Source organism: Mastigoproctus giganteus, chromosome 14 (assembly GCF_048544385.1).
Source record: "Mastigoproctus giganteus isolate SK-2022 chromosome 14, ASM4854438v1, whole genome shotgun sequence".
NCBI classification, from domain to species: Eukaryota; Metazoa; Arthropoda; class Arachnida; order Uropygi; family Thelyphonidae; genus Mastigoproctus; species Mastigoproctus giganteus.
In genome coordinates this window covers 42,547,029-42,570,954 of record NC_143588.1, presented here as the reverse complement: position 1 = coordinate 42,570,954, position 23,926 = coordinate 42,547,029, and the positions used below count along the sequence as shown (strand labels likewise).

The following is a 23,926-nucleotide window of genomic DNA, read 5'->3' as shown; positions in this document are numbered from 1 at the left end:
GGGAATTGCTGAAGCGACCAGACCGTTGCTCGTTTTCAACATTTGTTCTGCTCACATTATATCCAGTGAGTTGTCCATGCGTTGCACCATCTGCTCACTTGTTTCATGAGAACATGCTAGTACCACATGAATCAGTGATTTCGCAATGAATTTCGCTGGTGATGCTCGAACCTATTAATTTATTTTATTAGTATTTCATATGAAATAGTAATATAGGGTTAGGGTTATATCTGTAAATTGCGTGTGTACTATGTGCGGTTTTCCTGTTCTACTGGAGACGAAAAAACCCGGTGGAAAAGAAAGAGACCGACTAACTCAACCAAACTCAAAAAGGTCCATAAAAGTTCCTCGCATCATTAACTGGATTCGAACCACGATTCTTTTTCAATTGCTTGGGGAGGACGGTGATTACAACCACTGTGATACTCGCGAGGAATATTTTGTTCCCCTAATGAATTTAACAGGCATCATATTATTTAATAACATTATAAATCGCATAAAATATAACTATTACAGTTGTAATATGAGAAATATTTAGAACATGCTACTCTATCTTTCATTTCAATGGGCGTTATGTTACTGATTACATTACGTACATGCTTGTCTCCTTTTCCTGTCCTTAGCCTCCTTTAGTTTCCTTTTCTTGCTGTCTTGACAAACGTGAGTGCTGATAAGGTCGACTTCACCTAAAAAAATAAGAAAACTTTTCAGTAGGATAATATGAAAATATATTATTTAGAAAAAGAGATAGAAATCATTACACTTTGATTTTTCGTTGTTATTTTGTATTCACAGCCTTACACATTATATCCAGTGAGTTATCCAATATTTATCTTTCATATGCCATCAGTACTTGAAACTTCCTCACCATCTACAAATTATACAATTGAGGAAACCTCCACAACTATACGTCCCACCATGAAGACGGTGACATCAAAATGGCGAATTCCAAACAACCGTGATTATAGTCTGCATATTTTAAGGAATGATTTATATGATGTAATCTTACAAATGTTGACATATATAAATTTGTTTCTTGTTACTGACCTTCATCTGATCCATCCTTACAGTGTCGAATACCGTCCTTCACATGGCGCATTTCTATGCAGCGAGGTTGCCCACAGAGACAGCGGTGCATGTTTGGCAAGCATTCTGAAACAAGTCACAAAATATCAAATAATTGAAGGCCCATATTAAAATCAACAGGAGCGTGCAATTTTAAAATTTATAATTAGATAATATGCACTATTCTCAAACGTATTCTGCAATATTGAATTGCATGTGACCAGTCCTATTGCAAATTAAGAGAAACTACAAAATGTCAAGAGAGTACTAGCAGCCAATGAGTCCCAGTGCAAAGTCTGCAGAGTTTTAAAGTGGTTTGATTGTCAATCATGTCAATGATAAATTTTTCAATGCATGATACCGCCCACACTGCTTCCTCTCCTTTACCCCCATTATTTACTTGGTACTTGGCCTTCCTCTTCCATACATCTATAAAAAGAAGATCCATACATCGGCTCTGTCGATCCATGTAATCTCGGTGATGTTCTATGGGATTCATATCTGGCGAATTTGACGATCAAGGTGGCACCTGGAAGTCACTTTTGAGTTCGGCGAACCATTCTCAAACAATACCGAAAACGTGGCAGGACGCATTATTCTGCTTTGAGAAGACAGTCGCCATGATGGGATGTACCTGATTAGCCGTAATGGATAAAAACTGCCTTTTTAGGGCCACCCAAGAACGAACTCATCTGCCCAAGTGTAATATGCCTGTAAATTGCTTCTGTTTTCTTGTCGATTTTTCTGGACGAAAACAAATCGAGTTTCCAGAAGGAAATTCGATTTTTTTTCGAGGCGTGGGTACCAAGGTATCCACGCCTTCGAATAACTCAGCCAGGGATTGAAAAAAGTCCATAAAACTTCCTCGTGTCGTTGACGAGATTCGAACCAGACAGAGCCATTTCCACCTGGTGTGGGGAGGACGGTGATTGTAACCACCGTGCTACCGCGAGGACAGCCATAATGGATCTGTTAGCTTTATGCAACATTTATCGTATTATTATATGCTGTATGTATTACGTGGTGAATTGTACTGTATTTTGGAATATATTAATCTTTAATTTTTCCAAAGGATATCTCCACCATCTTCTTTGTAATAAAATTATAGTGTTCCAACCCAGAGAAAATGTTCGTTAAACTAGTAGCCTAAGAACTGCAACTTTATGAAAAAAATAAAACTTTTAATAAGGTAAAGGCCACAGTAACCACTAGCCAGCCAGGTACCACCAACTACTCTTAATCTCTGGTGAAGTTTGAAATGCTCTAAATGACCTGACTTTTTTTCTTTCGTTCCTATTAGCAATTTCGTACTTCTTGGAAACACCCTATGCTACTGAATTGTTGTTTCTCTTAACCCTCGTTCTTTTATCTTGATACACAATAATAACCTGACCGTGAAGAGAAAATAGGCAAGTGTGTCATTAAATGTAACGGTTGTATGCAATAGTTTCATGATTGTTAAGCTACAGTAAGTAAATTTTTATAACAGCTGTCAAATACGAAATAAATGAGTAGCTCTACTATTTTTACTTTCAAAAAAATTCTGAGAAAAACAAATTACAGTAAAGCCGTCGCTGATCAGATAACCACAAACGCGGACAGTGTATTGGCCAAAAAAAAAAATGGATTTCCGTTATCTTTCAGTAATTCAGTAGCTGTTTTTCTTTTAGGCTTTGTTAATTCAGAAGCTGCGTGCTTCTATTATCATTATTCATATATCTGTGCCTATCAACAGGAAATCAAAAGGTAACGGGGGATTCGGTGGAAAATATGAGTCCCCCCCCCCTTGTCTTTATACGTGTTTGCGTGTGCCCACATGTAGATGCGAAGTTTGAAAAGCGAAAAGACCTCATAAGGGTAACTAATGGTGAAACACTGTATTGTAATGGAGGTCTAAGGCATTTGCATAGTGCCCATGATAATATGGCTGTGTGTAAAGGAATATATAAGGTCGTTGTATTGGGGGCTCAAAACACAGTCACTGAAATGCGAATATGGCTTTCGTATTTATTATGGAGTGATGGATGCATCTAGATTACGCTGCATTCTGATCTCTCGTACATATTGCACACTGACACCCATGAGAAATGATCGCGAACATCTTTTCTGGAGTCCCAACAAGCCTTTGTTTGATACCTGCTTGTGGGGACTGCTTGTAGAATATGAAAAGTCACTGCTCACCCCCTCATTGAAAACAAGTGACCAAAATCAGTTCTTCCAAGAACTTCAGGTTTCCGCGTGCTCTGTTCCCTATCTTACTGCTGAATCTGTTTATTATGGATCTGCATGGAGCTTGTCTTCCTATATTTATTAGCCACATCTTATAGTCGGTGGTGGTGGTGGTTGATGAAATATATTCTCAAAACTTGCTTCCACGCTTTGCAATTACGGTCCGCTCATTCGACGATGCCATAGCTTCTACAGTAGTGTCTCACAGTCCCATTAATTGTGGCATTCTGTCTGTGGACAACCGAATAAATACACATTAAATTACCATTCCAATACATCTTGGATACAAACCTAACACAGAATTTCTGTATTACTTCGTGCACATTCAATAATTTCAATGAGATTCACCGTGGGCTTAGATTCTAGAAAAGTAATTCTAAAACAATTTTCCACAGCACGCTGAATGCTGCAATCTTGATTGTTTCTTTGTTTGTTATTTGGGTTTTAGGAGCATTAGCAACTAAGGCCATATTGCTCCGTGATATGCGGTGGTCATTCCCTGACCTTTCCGCATCCTCCATATTTGGTGGTCACGGGGTCGAACCCCGGTCTAATCAAGAAGCATGTGCTACGCACTGCTGCTCCTGTCCACCTGGCTACGGAGGCGTCAAGCATCTTGAAGACATGTTACAATGTCAAGAGACCATTCATGTGTGTTGTGTCCATAAATTTCGTGTGATCTTTACATGGTTTGTTTTGCCGGACGAAAAACTGGGATTTTTGTGAGAAAAACCTTATCATTCTCGCATGAGATCGACTAACTCAGCCACGGAGTTAAAAAAGCCCATCAAATTTCCTCGAATCATTCATAGGATTGGAACTCTGACCTCTGACAGCCGGTGTGGGAAGAACAGTGATTGTAGACACTGTGAACCCAGTGAGAACATCCCTGCTGACAGCATAGCTTCATCTTGGAACAATTTTGACCAGTTTCTCGAAGCAGGCAGTAAGAATCTGTGTTCGTTCTTCCTGTTTTCAGTTCAGCTGAGGAAAACAAAGTCCGACAACTCGCAAGGGGGGGGCTAGAATCTAGACCATAATTCGATGCAACACCTTTGGAATGAACTAGAACGCCAGATGAGAGCCCAGACCCTGGACTCTAGGTCTCAGGCGAGTTGATGGACTTCGTTTTCCTCAAACCAAATTTTATGGGATGATCCATTATCGTCCTGGAAATTGGAGAACCCATTTCCTTAAACTGCAAATTGTCTGAAATTTCAGTGTGTTATTCGGCATTGATGGGTTTGTCACTAAAACCAAATTAATGGCTGAACAGTAAAAAGCAAATTAATGCTATCATCCGATCTTCTCCTCCTCCGAACTTTAATTTGAGCAAAATGTTAGTGCTGTAGGTAACATTCCATAGGCATTCTCCAAACCAGTACTCGACTGTCTGATTTGCAGATTTGAGTTTCTGATATGAAGACAGTGGAGCGTCTTATATGGGCACTATATGGTTTCTGAGCATTGATTTTTATAACTGCTTTGCAGTGGAAGCCCATGCTGAAGCGGACTGTGTTCGCATTTACTGACGTCCTGTGAACATTTTAAACACCGTCGTAACGTTTTCACTGCTTTCTTCAGGACACGGCGATTCCTATTAGTCAGTTTTTCCTTTTTGCCTGTCCGACCTATTGCACATACCTACAGCCCTTGTTCTTCCATCTTTTCACTAAATTGACTATCGTTTCTCTCTCATTGGGAAATTTAACCGTGTGGCTGTCGCACGCAGTGACAAATTCTGATGTGACATCTAATGATTAATCGTCTTGGAAAACCTGTTTTTACTTTGCATACATTGGAAGAAGTGTTCGAATAATTTTGGCAAGGGGGTAATACTGTATACAGACACCGGAGAGAAAATGAATCACCAGTCTAATTTTTCAATTAATAATGTGCAATCTTTCCCCTTATCACCTCACGAATTCTCATTGGTAGAGATTCGACTAGACTCCTTGAATAGTTTATATCAATATTAGGTCATTTTTAAAACAATTGAGTCCTTAAATTCATTTAGGTTTCATGAATCCTGTTGTATTTTCACTTTCCATTCAAGATATTCAATGTGTTATCTATAGGATTTGAATCTGAAGACTTGGCTGGCCAAGCCTACAGACTCAAATGGCCTATGAATCGGACAGTTGATAGATGACAACTGTCCGATTCACAGGAGTATTGAAATCGTCAGTATCCCTCAGATACTCAACAAAAGGCACGACCTGATCATCCAAAATATTTGTATAGCCAGCATGATTCATGCTGATTGATATTTAAAGTAAGGAACCTAGCCCATAATAGTTAATACATTTCCAAAGCATCAGCAGCAGAACTGTGTTCAAAATTTTAAATCGTTTATTAGATGCAATATTTTTCGCTGTTCACGATCACTTAGCATAGACTTTCGACTACAATTCTGCTCTGTAAGCAAACAAACGCAGAACATAAACGTGTCCAATCTGTTGTTGTTATATGCCCCATCACAGGTGACTAATTTTTGGTCTGTTGTTTATATATCGCATTAAATTACAAATATTATTTGTAATATAAATTACAAAATATTATTTGAATAAGGCCATATCTTTTTCGATACAAGATGTTAGAAAATATGGTTACATGACATCAATACGGTGACATAGGATCCCTTTCCAACGGCTGAACAGGCCTGACAACGGTGAACCATGCTCGATATAAGGATGTCTGTACGATTCTGTGGCAACAAGTCCCATCCTTCCACCAGCGCATACCTTAGTTCACCAAGTAACCGAAATCGTCAGTGTCCCTCAGATGCTCAAGGGCGTCCCACACATGTTCGATCGAATGGACATCATCAGTTTCAAGATATTCCTCCGCCTCTTCAGCTCTGTGTGCAGTGCCATTGTCCTGCATGAAAAGAATATCTGGGCCAACCGCACCCATAAAAAGTTACATGTAGGGTTCGAGAATCTGTTCTCGGTACTTCTGCGCAGTTGCGATACTCCTATCAAACACATGAAGGGGTACGGCCGTTGATCATTATTTCGTCTCACACCAGAAGACCCCTGCACCGTAAGTGTCCATTTTTCTGGTGTTGGAGGGATGGTACCGCATTCCTCTTTGTCTCCAGATGAAATAACGTCTTGAATGCCTTTGTAGACTAAAATGGGACTCATCAGAGAACAGAACTGTACCCCATTTGTCAGGGTTTCAAGTCACATGTTCATGGCAGCAGTTTCAATAACTCTGCGATGGTTTGGAGTTAATGGGATACAAACCACTGGTTTCCCAGCATAGAGCCCACTTGAACTGAGTCTTCTTAAAACAGACCGGTTCGAAATGCTTTCAACTGTGGCCGCAGCAACCTCAAGAGACAGTTGATGGCAGGACATTGTAAGGTTCCGTCTCTGTTAGTGCCAGATAGCGGTTTGTCCTGGTTGACGTAGCGCTCGGGCGATCTTGGCCAGCTGTTCTTGAAATGGTTCCTGCGTGACACATTAAGCCAACGTGCCACCTCCACTTGCGACTGCCCGGCTTCAAGTTGTCCAGTAGCCCGCCATCTCAAAAAATCATCTAAACGAAGATGACTTGCCATCCTAATTACTGGAGATATGGCTATTTCACTGAGCAAGCCAAAAATCGAGAATGAACTGATGTGGTTGCAACTCGTGTTTTTATGGGTATGAATAATTTGCCGCTCTCTAAGGTGGTAGGTCGATTTCTATTGGATACTCTGAATTTGCATGCTTGGATGCCTGTTATGTCAAATATTCGCCTTCGGCGGCACTGTTCACATTAAAATATTCACGATAAACATATTGTTCTGTTAATTCGAGCAGTTTATAAACTGGGTAGTGCCATCTAATATTTTGTTACTTTGAAAAGTAATTGCACAAAGTGCCCTATAACAGTACATTTTCATGGAGACTCACCTTCATCTGATCCGTCGGGACAGTCCTGCCAGCCATCTCTGACCCGTTTTTGAGGTAAACATATGTATCCCGATCTGCACTGAAATTCATTTGACGGACAGGCAGCTGAAAAACGTAGTGTTTCTTTCAAAACATTGATTAAAAGAGGTTATTCTTTTTTTAAATTAAAATTGATTTATTGATTTGTAGAGGTTGTTAAGAAATTGTACATAAATTCTACACCAATAACACATTTCGCTAATATACGTATAAATATCAATAATTGAATTCTTTTAATTTTATTCTTCAGGCTCTTTTGGATAAAAGGGCAGTGGTATCATTGAAAACTTTAAAACGACACAAATGATAAGCGATTAACACATCCAGAACATTTTTATCGACCAAGTTATTTTTAATCCTTTTTTTTTTCAATCTGAAAGAAATTGTTAAAACTCGAATAATGGTTAATGGAAGAGCGAGTCTAAAGCGCAGCACAAGATAGCATGACTCAGACAGGAATGAATAAAAGCCCTTGTGAGTCATGAATTCATTGCCTGTGGCAGGTATTCCAGTGTCACTTTTGTAGTCAGTGCTTTTCTTGACCTATATTTCCTATAATTTTCAAATTTTGTCAAGAATCGCCAAAGAATTTTTATCTGTCTGTTGGGTCATTTATTTATTTTTGGATATTCATTTGGCTTGCGTGCAGTATTCATTTGATTTTCACCAAAGGTCTGGTATCGAGGATATGACAGTGCAAGAACTGTTAGTGAGTAATGACCACAATGTCATAATATGGATAATGTCCAAAGAAATTTCGGTGTTCAGTGGTGCGGCCTTCAGTTTCTAGAGCAGGTTTGCTATAGCAGATTGATGTATTACTTTGGCTTTGATGACTGGAGAGACAACTATATGCTGTGAAATGCGAATGCATTATGGGAAGTATCTAACGGATTTATCCAGGAAGAGAACACATTCATTACAGTGGAGAAGTACGTCAAAAGAAAGACGCCAAAATGAATGAAAGGGCTAATTGAGAAAAAGAAAAAAAGCATGGGACTATCATAGATCATTGCGACACAACGATTCGTATAGCTTCATATTCATATTCAATTGTTGATTAAAAAAGCTAAGACTATGGACAAGGAGTTCTCGTATGTGAATACAAGAAATAAGAGAGTAAATCAGATAAGCCACTTATAAAATGAAAGTGCTGGATTCTTAGAAAACACAGACAAAGGGGAAGCTGAGTAAGTCCTTTTGCTACCATCTTTACAATTAAAAGCGCCTTTGAATGATAAGGAAATAGCTCGCTCGAATCCCAGAAGCCAATAGGAACAAGCCCCTGCTCCTCTTCACACCATCTGCCAAGCTCTACTGTGCTACGTGTTGGGGGCAAAGTCCCATGCGTCTTTAAACAAGAGAGCATCGATACATCTCCACAGAGAACGCAGTTTTACTTATTTATATGCATTGTATTCATCTAGTTCAAATAAAGACTCTCTCTCTCTCTCTCTCTCTCTGTCTCTCTCTCAAGGATATAATGATCTCTGAAATGTGTTTATCAGAAAAGCTACTGAAAAAGGATAAGATTCCAGGGATGAACGATATACGTGTCCTTGTTTATAATCCGACACGACCACCTCGTCAGAGGAGATTTCAATAAATTATGAATACAATCATTAATCAGTGAGGTGGGCTTGAAGCAGGGTTCATTCAGAAAGCGTGTGTTACTGCACTCTCCCTCTTGACCACTCGGCTACATCAGGCCATTATCTAGTTATATCAATGAGAGAGAGTCTTTTATTGCACCACCTTCAATTGTAAGCAGTTACATGATTGGATAGTATTGCAATGTTCCTTCACGGCCAAAAAGCCAGGGACTGCTGGTATATAGGCTGGTATATCAAGGTATAAAGCCGTTAGTCATAATAATGAGGCAATAATTAGATTTCAGGATGATCGTCCCCCTTCCTCCCCAGAATCAGAGAATTTTGAATGTTCCTACAGTTCATAAAGGAGGATTTAAAAATGCGATGGGAAAGTGTAGGCCTGTGATTTTGACCTAGCGACATAAGTCAGAGTTACAGGTCGGCTTAATCATGGAGTCTGCATTTAAGGTCACTATACAATACTAACTCAATAATGATAGAATCCAGAAGGGATCACAGCATGGGTTCCTGAAGAAGTCTTGCCTGACTAGTATGATTAATTATTATGGTGAGGTCATAAAATAGTGGGATGAAAAAATATATTGAAATATATACCTAGGTTTCGTAAAACTTTTGATACAGTTCCCCACGAGAACTTATTATATAAACTGGAACAAGCTTGGATTACAGTACAGGAAACGGATCAGCTGTTGGCCAAAAGACAGGAGACAAAGGATAGTTATAAATGAGCATTCTTCAAAGTGGACAAAAGCAGCAGGTTAAGTCCCACAAGTATCGGTATCCGTTCTTGTCACTGATCTTCATTAATGACATTGATAAGGGAGTACAGGGAAAGCTTTCAAAGTTTTCGATGATGATTATAAGGTTGGGAGAGTGTTTAACGATTACAACCAGTCCTATGTTGCTTCAAAATTATTTTAGCTGGGAACAAATATGGCTTCTGAAAAATGGCAGCCGAGGTTTTCTACTGGGTTAGCCTACTACCAATGCTGAAGTACTCCATACATTTAGTGGTGACCTTTGCTGAAATTCACGCGACCGCTAAATATGGTTAATTGTAATATTAATTGGCGAGTGGCTAGTTGTAAACTCCTCTGAGATTGTAGATGTGGTTGTGTAGGAGCATGAAAAACGCATCTAGGTTGCACTAAGTGTATAGGCACAATATATTGATGCCTCATGGCCATTGTGGCCTTTGCGCCTACCTTAAAGAACCGAATCCAAGACAGATTTGCCAGTTGAATGTAACATTTTGTATTTACCCTTAACCTTGCGACAACATACATCGAGAAAGGCGTTTCCTCTTAGACGCATCTATAGGCAACCACCTACTCGTCTTTCACTAGCCCGGACTGAATCACGATACTTTAAATTAAAACGGAATCATTGCTGAAAGAATCTACTTGAAGAAAGATAAGGAAAAAAAAAAAGACCACCTTGACCTGAATTCCATCTCAGTCAATATCACGTGATCGAGTATAACTGTATTTTCTTAATATCAGTGAAATTTGTCTTTCATAGTCCAAGTTGATCTCTATATCTTATCATATTGTTATACCTTTTTACTGTAAGAAGACTTTGGTCGGCTAAAATCGATATTTCATCCTCTTTTCGTATGATTAGATGTGATTTTTGCAAGAGTAAATTCATATTGCCCAACTAAATTCTTTTTCTTTCTTTTATCAAATCTGAAATGCGTACTTTTATGCGCGATGGTGGTCACTCATATAATTGTACAGTTTTTTTTATTGTGTTAAAACAGGAAATCAAAAAAAAGTTATCAAGTCGCAGGATTACTAATTAATGAATTAATAATATTGTAGCGTTTCAAAGAATACAGTAAATGCTACAATTATTTCTGGAATACTAGGCCAGGAAATTTTCGTTTTTTCTATTGAAAAATAATATTAATTTAAGATATCATTATTGATGTCAACGCCACTGATATCATTGCTGATATGGATGTTACCATTGGTCTGCATTTTGATTTCTGTGCATGAGATTGCATTTTGATTTCTGTGCGCGAGATCTGCCAGCAATTGAACGTGCCTTAACGCTCTTTTATACAGCAACATTCTATTATGCAAATTTCCCTTATGTAATTCGATGTTGAAATATTTCATTATTACGTTCTGGTTAATATAAGAACATATAGGGAATTTAGCACTGGAATGAAAGTATCATCTTTCTAGGTTTGATTTATTTTAAAGAGTTTCTTTTTTTTTACCAGCGGGAGAAAAATTAATTCAGTCAATTTCCATAATTGTGAAATAATGGTGCTACATAAATATTTATTTGACACGGTATTTTATTGTTTTATTCATATTTCAAACTTGACACTATAGTTACAGCAAGATTTTTTAACTTCAAGTGACAGAGAGATACTAATACGATTACAGGGCTATTATTTCTGAACACTGTGGCAGTGCATGTGAAAGCACGCAGCGAAACAACCTGCCCCATTTTTGATTCACTTAAGCAACTTGAATTTAATATGTTACCAACCTATCAAGATGTGATGCAATACTACCTCTTAGTTCCTCTTAGCATAAAGACAAAGGAGGAGGCAAAAGACCCATCAGAGACAGTTGCTCGAGATATAAAGTGTGCGTGAAAACCTCGATATCTATAGTCGGTCATGATCGAGGTTTTAAAAGGAGAGGGTAGTTCGAAAGTTAGTATTAGTAGTGGCAAATGATGCAAGAAAAGCTTATATAGCATCATCCAATAGAGTGTCTTGTTGTTCCTTCAATTTATTCAAGCTAGCCGCTTCTACGACAACAGATGGAAGTTTGTTCCAGCAATAAACCACACGTTGGCTAAAGGCAAACTTCTGCACATCTGTTTTGTAACCATCCTTTCTCAATTTATGCCTCCATGTGTGTAGTCTGAGCAAGAGAAAGAATCCTATCAGCATTAAGCTTTTTCAATCCATTTAAAGCCTTAAACATCTCGATCAGACCACCTCGCAGAAATGAAACGTTCATGATAAGAACACCCCTTTGTTCCTCTTACGAATCTCGTTGCCCTTCTCTGTATCTATTCCAGCAACTCTACATCCTTCCCCAAAATGAAGCCGCCAAACGTGTATGCAGTACTCAAGATGTGACCTGACCATTGCCTTAATTGTCATGGTCAGTTCACATCTTAATGGGATAATCACCACCTTATGTCTGCTGTTAAAATTTATATATATATCATTGACAAAACCCGATGAGCTGTCCTGGCAGCTTTTCTTCTCTGCTCAGAAAACTTCACTTTTTCATTTTATACTGTCCTGAGTGTAGAACCACACAGTTCATACGTTTTATTGGGAGGACTGCTACTCATATGCAGTACGATAAATATTTGTATTGACGATTTATTGTAAACTCTACTGACTTGGTTGTCGTGCCGGAGTATAAACAGAAAATTTATTTATTTACTTTGCTTTTGTCAACGTTAAACTTCAGTTGCCATTTCTCGGTCCATCCGCTTACTTTTTTTAGATTGTGTTTCTACTACAACAAGATCTAGAAAAATTAGCATCACAAGAATATAAAATTGGACAATCCGCAAGATTCCTATTCTTCTTTTCCTTGGTTAGATTACAGTTTTAAATCTTTTGATGTCAATATTTTTGCTCAGATCGTGTCAATGAAAATCTTCTTTATGGGAATGAAATCCTTTATTCCATACTACTCTGTAAAATCTCGTCCTTTATCTAAACCTTCGTTTTCCAATAAATGTACTAAGGCTGTACAAGATAAGAACGATGCATATTGCAATTGGCTTGCATCCAAATCTCCGGGTTCATTTTCTGCCAACATCAAACCTCGCAACAATTGAAGTTTAACACTGACAAATGCAAGGTACTGCATATGGGTGGCAGTAATCCTAGGTTAACGTACAAATGTTTGGTATTATGCCCAGGATAGTGGAAAATGAAAAAGACTTGGGGGTAAGACTTGTTATTGTGCAGTCTGATATGTAGTTCTCTGAGCAATGCAGACAGAGCTGCCATGACAGCTCATGGAGTTTTGTGAATAATATAGAGGAACCTTGCTAGAAGAGATAAGGAGGTGGTTATCCCATTGTACAAGGCAATGGTTAGGCCGCATCTTGAATGCTGCATACAGGTCAGGTGGCCTCATTTTAGGATGGTAGATCTCTGGAAGGGAACCAAAGGGTACTCTTACCAAGAAAGGCAATCTGCGCAAGTAGTACAGTGAAAATAACAGTGTTATATTAAAAAATTCCAAACAGCCCAAATCGAGCTATCTGCAGCAAAACATACAACAGCATTACTTCCGACCAACAATGGACAGTAATGCAACAAATACAACTGATGGTCACAACATGCCGTTTGAAAATAGTTCTAAGAAGACAGTTGAACGAAGAGCATGGAGAATGAAATCAACACCTATCAACAGTAACGTTACTTCCAAGCAAGACAAGACCTTCTTCACCCAAGCAGCTCATAATCGTGATGCAGTTATTGGCTCTAATCCGAACACATTGGGTATCAAAACAGTGCAGCGTAGAGGAAGGAGGGCAAGGCCTACCAGCATTTTTATAAGTCGACTATGCCCGGAAACAACAGTAGAACAAATCGAAAACCTTCTGAAGCAGCTCAACATACCCGGTACCCCCATAAAGGTCCATACCAGGCATCCATCCTATTCCTCTTTCCGGATTAAGATCAAAAGTCCCAATATAGAAAGATATCTAAACACAGATATGTGGCCCGCAGGTCTCTTGGTAATGCCATCGTTTGGCAATCATAATGAACAGCCAGCGGTACAAGCGATCCCGAGACCAAGGACGGACAGTGTGCCTCTCTCTGCATAGCTAGGCAGCGAACCAGACTGCCCCTTCCAACTTACAATCATGCAGATCAATGCACAACACTCTAGATGCGTTGCTGATGAGATCAGGCTCATTGCAACAGAAAATTTATTTGATATAATATGCATTCAGGAACCTTATGTCTCCAAGCACATTTATGGGCAATCTTCCAAAGTTATGGGATATCCCATGACTACAAGAATCATCCAGTCCTCTGCAACAAATCCTAAATCTGCCATCGTCATATTCAACAACAAGCTGGATATCACTGTTATCTCTGGCTTATGTAATCAAAATTCCACCTGTATTTTAGTTTCTACATCAACTTTCTCGTTCTACTTACTCTCACTATATTGTCCACCCTCAGCAGATATTAATTTATCACAAAGATATCTAGAACAGGTGTTTGCTATTTTAAATCCCACATATTTAATAATTACAACTGATTCAAACGCAAAATCTTTCTTATGGTTCAGCAGTGTCTTGGACAACAGAGGTAGGATTTTGGAGGAATTTTTATTCACCTACAATTTAAATCTGCACAACTTACCCAACCAACCGCATACCTTCTCAAACGTCCACGGAGAATCAAACATTGATTTAACCATTTCAACGTCCGCCATGTCGTCGAGGATCTCTGATTGGACCATACATACTGACTACACAAACAGTGACCACCGAGCAATCACTTTTAAGGTATCTCTCCTTCCAAATTCTACAGGTCCCCCTCCTTCTCCTCCTCCAAAAGATCTCAGAAGATTTTCTATCAAAACCATCAAATGGCCTTTATTTATGTCTTCAATTCACCAGGATTTTAACGTTGACACTCGCCGGTCTTTGAACCAGTTCAATTCCTCAGAATATGCATTCTATGTACAGGCTGCCTTACTTCGTGCTACAGAACGCTCCGCTAAGAAGAAAATTAGCAAGCATACTACAGTTCCATGGTGGACAGCTGAACTTTCCACTCTGCGCAAAAAAGTACACAAAGCACGCAGAGACTTTCAACGGAGAAGGTACTGGCCTGAACCAGAAGTCACCAGACTAAAAAATATCTATAAAGGCCAGCGGAATGAATACGTAAATACAATTGCAAAACAAAAACTTGCTTCCTGGCAACACTTAGTTCACTCCACAGGAAATTCTGATCCCTGGGGTCTATTATATAAAATTAGCAAAAACAAGTATCACTCTCATGAAGTGTACAACACTGTAGTGAACAACAACACAGAAACCACTAACTGGAATGATTCAGTTAACGCCATCCTGGATCGCTTGCTTCCCCTGGACGATCTCACCACAGAAACTCCAGAACAAATATCTATCAGGAATAGTAACTCAACCTACCACTCCTCATATGCAACAGATCTCTTCACTCTTCCCGAGCCAAAGCTGGCCCTAAGCAAAATAAATATCCATAAATGTCCGGGTTTAGATCTTGTGGAAAATGCTGTAATTATCAAATTTGCTGAAATCTTTCCAGAAATACTTCTAACTATGTACAACAAATGTCTTACTGAGGGGATATTTCCAAATCTCTGGAAGGTAGCTCTGATCAAAATTATTCACAAGCCGGACAAAAATAAATCTGATCCCAAAGCATACAGACCCATCTCTCTTTTGGCAAACCTTGGCAAACTATTTGAAAGACTGTTAGCACCCAGAGTAGCAGATTTAATTGAAGGCCAAAACTTAATGTCTCCATCCCAATTTGGCTTCAAGAAGGGAAAATCCTGTGAAGACGCCTTGGTCTCTTTAGTTAACCACATATCAGCTTCGAGGGCAAAATATGAAATGGCCATATTCATTGACTTCGAGGGAGCTTTCGATTCCCTCTGGTGGGAGAGCGCTCTCAATCGTCTTACCAAAGCCAAGTGCTCTCAGCAACTATTCCAAGTTATTAGAAGCTACTTCCAAAATAGACTCATCCAAGTAATCTCAAAACAGCAATCTCTCTCAAGGACCATCTCAAGAGGATGCCCCCAGGGATCAGTTCTGGGGCCCCTCTTCTGGAACATAGTTCTGGACAGCTGGCTCACGCAAAAACCTGACAATATCTCTGCCTTCGCCTACGCCGATGATTTGGTTCTTCTAATTCCAGGTCGATCACGTCTGCAACTAGAACAATCAGCCAATATAACTCTTTCTCAGCTAATCAAGTGGTCAAGTATACATAAACTGCGAATATCTGCCACAAAAACAAAACTGATGATTTTTAAAGGCAAGTTAGATTATAGAAGACCTCCAAATGTAAAGATAGACGGAAAGCGAATCCCTTTTGTTCCTGAATTAAAACATCTTGGCGTAATTTTAGACGACAGGTTAACCTTCTCCTCTCATATTAATCACCTCGCCTCGAAGATTAAGAAGTTCACTGCAGCAGTTATCCGAATTTCCAAATCGGACTGGGGACTAAACAGGAAGACTCTCTTACTATATTATACAGCAGTATTCGTACCAATAACAACATATGCTTCGGGAGTCTGGTTCCATAGAGCCGTTAATGTTAAACTCCGTTCCAAGCTCATCTCCATTCAACGGATTATGCTGCTTGCCATGCTCCGGGCCTGCAGGACAGTGTCCTCTGCTGCTCTGCAGGTCCTTGCTGGAGTCTTACCACTAGACCTGCATGTAATTTTCAAAGGACTATGCTATCGTCTAAAGCACGGAGTTCCCGGTGAGATTCTCGGCATCTCATGCAACTTAACTGCTAACATCAAAGACGAGAAACGGAGAATCTGGAATGAACTTATCAGTGTGTGGCAATCACGATGGGATTCCAGTACTACTGGTCAAGTCACCCACTCTTTTGTTCCTGCAGTTACCTTCCCTCTCAACAAGAGCGTCCGCCAATGGTTTTCTCCTAGCCTAACAACATCGTATATACTTACTGGGCACGGCTCCATCAACTCCAAACTATTTAAATTTGCCTTGTCTGACACCAATCTCTGCTTGTGTGGTGCTGAGGAAACCTGGACGCACATTCTGTATCGCTGCAACCTGTACCACGATGACAGAAATACATTACAAGCTGCTGTCAGCAACTTCTCTGAAGGAAATGAAGTGGCGCTGACTGAAAATTCTCAATCGTTCTCAGCTCTACAACAGTTCTGCTCTGCTGTTTTCACTAAAAGAAAGCAACTCTTCTCAAGTTTATCAACATATCAACAACAAGGAACCAACCCAACACCTGCAATGTCTATAGCCTCTTGAAACTGATATCGCCTGCCATCTATTCTCTTTTTTTTTTTTTTTTTTATTAGCTGGTACCCCAGTTTGGGCAGCTGTGGATACAGGATTAGCTAGCATCCATTGGTATATAGCACTACCTTCAGTGGGTGCGGTTTTCGTTCTTCCTAGGATAGGAAAAGACTGCTGTCTTGTGGTTCCTGGGACACAAGTAATACTTCTGATTAATTACGTGATGTGATTTGCTCTGTGAACATGATACATGTTCATCACACCTATAACATTGTAATTAACACGATTATATGTATATATCATTGTATGTATCATTATATATTGTATCATATATATATCATTGTATATATATCTATGCATGTACATAGCGGATTTGCCAGTTTCTGGCTAGGGGCCGCTTGCTGTTCTTTGTTAATAAAGAAAGAAGTAGTACAGTGAGTCACCGTTCTCCCCACACCGTGTGGAAAAGGCCCGGGTTCGAATCCCGTCAATGACGCGAAGAACGTTTATGGGCTTTTTTTCACTCTGTGGCTGAGTTAGTCCTGTCTCAATCGTTTAACGAAAGGTTTCTTTCATTTTCCCTCTTGCTCAGACTATACACATAAGGGGGACATAAAATTCAAATTGAGGAAGGATGGTTTCAGCATAGATGTGCGGAGGTTTGCCTTCAGCCAGCAGATGGTTGATTGTTGCAACAAACCTCCTGTTGTTATGGTAACGGGTAGCTTCATTTTCTACATTCCCATTTAGACTTTTTTCCTGAAAACTTGGGTGTGTTCTCCGATGAACACGGTGAAAAGTTTTCTCAAATAGAAAAAAGGGAAAGTGAAGTCCAAATATGTTGTCAGACTACTGTTCGAATCTCCAAACACCAGTGTACGATTATAAAAGCAAGAAACGACAAAACAAGTGTTTTTTTTATCAGATAAACTGCCTGAAAAAGTATTACTTTCATTTTCATCCCAATTACGAATTGTTCTAATTGCTGCATTATATACTTATACACACACATGAAAATTCATGACGATGTTCTTCCCCTTCCACCAACGCGTGTGCGCGCGCACATACACGGAAATTCCTGGCAACGCCCATGCTTTGTGTATTGTTTCAATTATCCAACTTATTACCGGATATATTGTTTGTTGCTTATGTCATTTCTTAGAAACAGAAGTAAAAAGAATAATTGCGATTGTCCATCATGTTTTATTGTCATTTCTAAAGAGTTAATCCACAGTTTATGTTATGAGACAATCATGCAAAATCAGCAGTGATGAAATAAAAGGCAGAAATAGGGGCTTTCGAACAGACAGCCATTGTCATATATTCATTTTCTTAAGTTTGCATACCTGTAATTCTTATCTGGCGTCACTATGTGCAGGAATGTTGGGCGTTTAGAACAATACCGTGATAGCCAGAGAGCAGTACTGAACAAGATGGAGTACAGCAAGGAACAGCGTATATTAATAAGTGAAAACAAATCGACAGCTCGGATCAATTCAGGTGATGCGTGAACTTAGTAGCATCAATTAAGACAGGAGTTGAAGTTGTTTAATGTAATTTTAACCCGTTGTGTATTGAATCCTGTGGTTAGTCGAATTTGGTTCACAGACGAGACGCACAAATTTCGTTCACAGATGAGACTCAGTAAATCCACTACATCGGATATTTTACAGGTGGAATAAGTGCAATTTGTAAGGACAGGATCATTAAACTTTCTTGATAGCACAATGACCAATTATGAAAAAAAGGATCTCTAGTTATTATTGCAACTGGAATTCCTTTTGGGGGCTTTTTCTTTCATTTTTTTCAAGAAGCAGAATGAATTTAGAGATGATATCGTTTCACTTAGATGGAGCATGTTACCGTAATGCAAATAAGTGCTCAATTCCATCGTGAACCGCACGGTGGTTTAATTAATGTAGAATCGGATATGGATAGTCTTATTCATCCAGTCTTAATGTTTGTAATCATTAAACTGATCATTCAAATAACCACCATATGGTTCAAACAGACACCAGCTGCTACTGTAGGAAACTTCTGATACAGTCACCTGATTATATATACAGTATTTGTTTTTATATAAATAAACGCTTCAGAGTTTTCTGCATCATATGTTCAACATTGTGTACTTATTTCTATAGAAATAAAAACTGCTAACATGGTTATTTCTTTTTTCAAACCCATCATTTAAACAGTAAAGCGAAACACCCCTATTTAAACAGCAAAGAGTACCCTATATTTAAATAGTTAATAAAAGAAACAAATTTGTTATAAAAAGTTTCAATGAGAGACGTTAAATGAGAAAGAGATGTACAGGTAGAGAAATGGATAGGAAAAGTAAGTTAATTCTGCCAATGAAGCAAGATTCGTGATTGTTTCCTGCACCTGTACATCTCGCTAGACAGGGGAGAAAACCTCCCATACTTGTCCGAATTGGGCCAAGGATAGCAAGAAAGGAATGTGCTATTCCTCACTTCTTCACTGCAATGCATACTTACAATAGTGGGCATGTCTTCCTGCCTCGTTCCATCTAACTGTATTAGGTAGATGGAAGTACCAGGCGTTATGGAAAACTTTAGCTATCTTGCCGATTACTACCATTGTGAAACTCTGAGTGGAAAATTAGTTATTATGACTTCTTGTAGCAAAAATCTGCACTTTACTATTTCAATGTTCATACTTAATATCGTGAGTTTGATTTTGCGTCTTTTATCCCACCAGAAAAGACTGACGCTCTCATATAGTTTCATATTCTTTAATAGTTTCATAAAATAAATCAGAGGAATTTACGCAACGGAGATTACATATTGCCATCTTGTGATGGCAATACGTAATCCATGTGGTATCACATCGATTCGATCAAGCGGCTTTCGTAATTCTTAATAATTTAATCCTAGTTAATGTTATAAACCTCTGTTCCCAGTGATGAGTTGCTCAGCGATATATCATTCACCATTCTATGTGGTCAAAATCCACTGGATAGTGTTTATTTATTTTTTTTATTTTATTTTGTGCCAAGCGATCATGAGGTGTTAGTACACTGTGTCTATAAATTGCATATATTCTATAGTCAGTGTGTCTGTTTTTCGGGATGAAAAACTTGAATTCTCAGCTCCAAAATTAGCCCCCATTTTGTCGGAACTCGAACCCAAGCCTTTTCCACATCGTGTGGAAGGACAGCAACTATATCTAAACTGCTAGCCAAGAAGAAGGACACTGTGGTTGAGTAGATTTATGTGCATCGATGAGTTTGGAATCATATATAACGTGGTTGTCTCGTAGAAAAAAAAAAAAAACGAATAAATTATCTGGAAACAACCCTAGATCATGTATCAGAAACGTTTAAGATAAACAGCTGTTGAAGAAGAAACTCCTGACGTTTTCAGATTTTTCTATCCTTTAGAAATATTTTAGGATTTGTTTTACCCGAAAATGTGAAGGAAATAAGTGAATTCTAATTTAAATTTATATCGTGATTGAATAAATCAATATTTTATTGTTATTATATTTATAATCCATAAAAATAGTTTTTACAACCATAATCAGTATCGTAAATGTTAACAGTTGCACAGTAATTATGCACAGTAATTCTTCATTCTGTGCGATTTTTGCACGATAATCATCATCATCAGCCATTTTCAATCCACTGCAGGATGAAGGCCTCTCCAGCAACTTTCCAGTTCCTTCTGTTTTGAGCACTGGCCATCCATTTACTACCCACAAACTCATGAATTTCATCTATCTATCTCCGCCTTTGTCTTCCAGGTTTTTTTCTAGCTCCTCTTGGGTACCATTCTGTTATTTTCTTAGTCCATCTGTCTTCATGTCATCGAGCTATGTGTCCTGCCCAAGACCATTTTAGTTCTTTAGTTTTGATAAGAATGTCCTTTACTTGAGTTTGTTGCCTAATCTATGTGTTTCTCTTCTTATCTAACAGTCTGATTCCCAATATGATTCGTTCCATTCTTCGCTGTGTAGTTCTCAGTTTCTCTTCCATTCTTTTGGTGAGTGCCCAAGTTTCACTTCCATGTCATGGTGGGGAGTATACATTGGTTCATTATTTTACGTTTCAGACAAACTGGGATATTGCTCTTCAGTATGTGACTGTATTTCCTGAATGCTATCCATCCAAACTTTATTCTTCTCTTGACTTCCAGCCATTTATCATTATTACAGCTAATAACTTGTCCCAGATAAGTATATGACTCCACCTTTTCAATTACTGCTCCTTCAATCATTATTTCCCTTTCTGTGGCATACTTGTTCATCATTACTTTTGTTTTAGCCATATTCATCTTTAGTCCAAAATCCTTACTAGCTGTGCATAACTGATTAAGATTTTCCTCTAATTCTTTGGGATCATGGCTTATGACCACAATGTCATCTGTAAATGGTTTAGGTACTCTCCGTTCACATTGACTCCTTTCTGCGACCAGTCTAATCTTCTGAAAGCTTCCTCAAGGGCAGCAGTAAACAGCTTCGAAGATATTGTGTCTCCTTGTCGAACTCCTTTCCTCAATTTTAAATTTCCTACTGTCTTTGTCTAGTCTAATAAAGGAGATAGCACTCTCATATATTTTCTTCAAAATCATAATATATGGGGTATCTATGCCTTGTCTTTCCAGTGCCCGAAACATTGCCTTATGCTGTATGGAGTCAAATTCCTTTTCATAATCCACAAATGCCAGGCATAATGGTGTTTTATATTCATTTGCTTTCTCCATTAGCTGTGATATTACGTGAAGGTGATCCATAGGTGAGAATCCTGTCCTAAAGTCAGCTTGCTCTTTCGGTTGATTCTCATTAAATATTCTTTCTAATCTGTTAGTAATGACCCTTGTGAACAACTTGTAGGTGTGGGATAACAAGCTAATTGGTCTATAATTTCCAATTTCTGATTTATCTCCTTTCTTATGCAGCAAAACTATGATTGCATTATTCCACTGCTTAGGCGTCACACCTTTTCTAATGCACTTTGTGAAGAGCCTTGCCAGTTTTTGTGTTGTCTCTTCCTCGCAATTTAACAACTCTACAGTAACTTCACCTTCCCCCGGGGCTTTCTGATTCTTCATTTTCTCCAATGCATGTTCTACCTCATCAGGAAGAATATTGGGTATGTCGTATGTGTTGCTACTTTGCAATCCATCTTCCCCACTGCTGGCATCATTCCCTTGCTCCTTGTATAATTCTCTATAGTAGTCTTCTGCTATTTGAATTATGCCTTCTCTGCTGTTTATAAGTACATCATCGCTATTCGTCAGTTTCAGTATCATTTGTCTTTCTGTATTACTGCTCATGGCTGCTGATTTAAATCCTTTGTTTTCCCTTAATGATTTTTCTACTTTTCTTGTGTTAAATCTTCTTATGTCCTCTCTAAGTCTCTTTCTAATGGCTTTGCATAACTCAGTATACTCAATTTTCTCTCTGTCAGTGTTTTTCTTGCTTTTCATTTGTCGTCTTCGGTTCATCATGACAAGTGTTTCTTGACTAATTTTTTCTTCTTTGGATTTCTTTTTCCCTATAGGTTTCTTGGGTTTTATCAGTTTCAAAAAAGTTGTAATATTCCTCGTCAATATCTTGGTCCTCAGCAGTATGCAGAAGCTCAAACTTGTTCTTAAGTTCCAGTACATACTGCTTTTTCTCCTCTTCTGTTATCTCAAAGACCTTTGTATTATTTACTCGAGTCAGTTTTTTCCTTTCCTTTCCTACATCTATATCAAGTAGATACTTGATAGCACCATAATACGTAATTTAGTTTTTCAAATAGGCAAAATCAGAATGTACCCAGTAATTACGCACTTTTTGGTACAACTGATTTTGTTAAACAACAAACTTAATTTAGTTTACCGTTTTTATTTGCTACACTTAATATTTTTATTTACTATATAAGATAAACTATAACGTTATATATAAGTAAATATATATAATTAAGGAGACACTCTTTGTGCCACGTTAAATAGATTTTATTGAAATTTGTGTCCAATACAAGCTCAATATCTACTCTAGATTTTTAGCAGGTGACGTTTCAGGATTCTTACGGAATCCTGTCTTCAGACCAAAAGGGATTATCAGTAAAAGGGAATAATTTAACAAAGGTGGTGGTAGTGATTGACATAATTTTTCATAATAAACATAATTTTTACATAATTAGAAAATTTTTACAATTGTTTTATACTGCATCGAACTTTAACTAACACAATGGTGCATTTTTTTGGAGTACAGATAAGTTACAACATATGGCCACGAGATACTATAGTTTAATTTATAATAAAAACATAATGTGCCGAATATGCCAAGCTCTGAGTTGGTTGGCAGTGGTTTTTCCTTTTTTTTCCCCCTCAGGTTTAGAATTTATGGAAGTGTTTCTTCTATATTTAACTCTCAAGTCCCTCCAGTTATGTCAACTTTTAGCGACTAAGACCATATAGATCCATATATATTGTCTGCAAACTGCGTGTGTTCTGTGGTCCATTTTCTGTTTGCTGGATGAAAAATCCAGGCTACCTCGCCCGAAACCGACTAACTTGGCCATGTTGTGAAAAAGTCCATAAAAATTCCTCACGTCATCGACAGTCTTTTCAATCTTGTGTGGGGAGGACGGCGATTCTACCAACTGGGCTGAATAATTTTTGTGGTTAGGTTTATTGATTAGTAAGGCTCAGTAAGTTAGGTTTTTACTGAGTTAGGCTTATTATAAGGGTTATAATCTTTATAAAAGATAAAGGTGCATGCGATACTGTTATTTTTTTCCCTTTGTCTTGTGAGTGGTGATATCATGAGATTTCGTTTAAAGATCCTGAGGATTTACGGGTTTCTACAAAGTCCAAAAATGTGCTCTTTTCAGAAAATGTTTATGCTTTATTTGGACTATGTTGTTTTGATGATATTGGTTGTTATTCCCGTTCTACTTCTTTTTAGAATATCCTTCGTGGCTCATAAATACGGGTACATAATCCGCAGTTATGTATGCACTTTGAACTTTGAGAGTTCTATTTAAAATATCAGTTAACGTACAGTTTAATTAGTTTCATTAAGTTAATAACGTTG

The 23,926-nt window shown here is 38.3% G+C and overlaps 1 protein-coding gene across 1 annotated transcript in view; it reads right to left on the bottom strand.

Annotated features, from left to right (window-relative positions):
• Positions 1-23,926, bottom strand: part of LOC150075085 (uncharacterized) — a 157,183-nt gene that overhangs the window by 50,036 nt on the left and 83,221 nt on the right. Inside the window, exons 3-5 of the mRNA XM_090389179.1 lie at positions 7,200-7,304; positions 1,048-1,152; positions 597-686 (exon numbers count right to left, since the gene is read on the bottom strand). Coding sequence (XP_090245305.1) covers positions 597-686; positions 1,048-1,152; positions 7,200-7,304 — 300 coding nt within the window. The remainder of the gene's footprint in view (positions 1-596; positions 687-1,047; positions 1,153-7,199; positions 7,305-23,926) is intronic.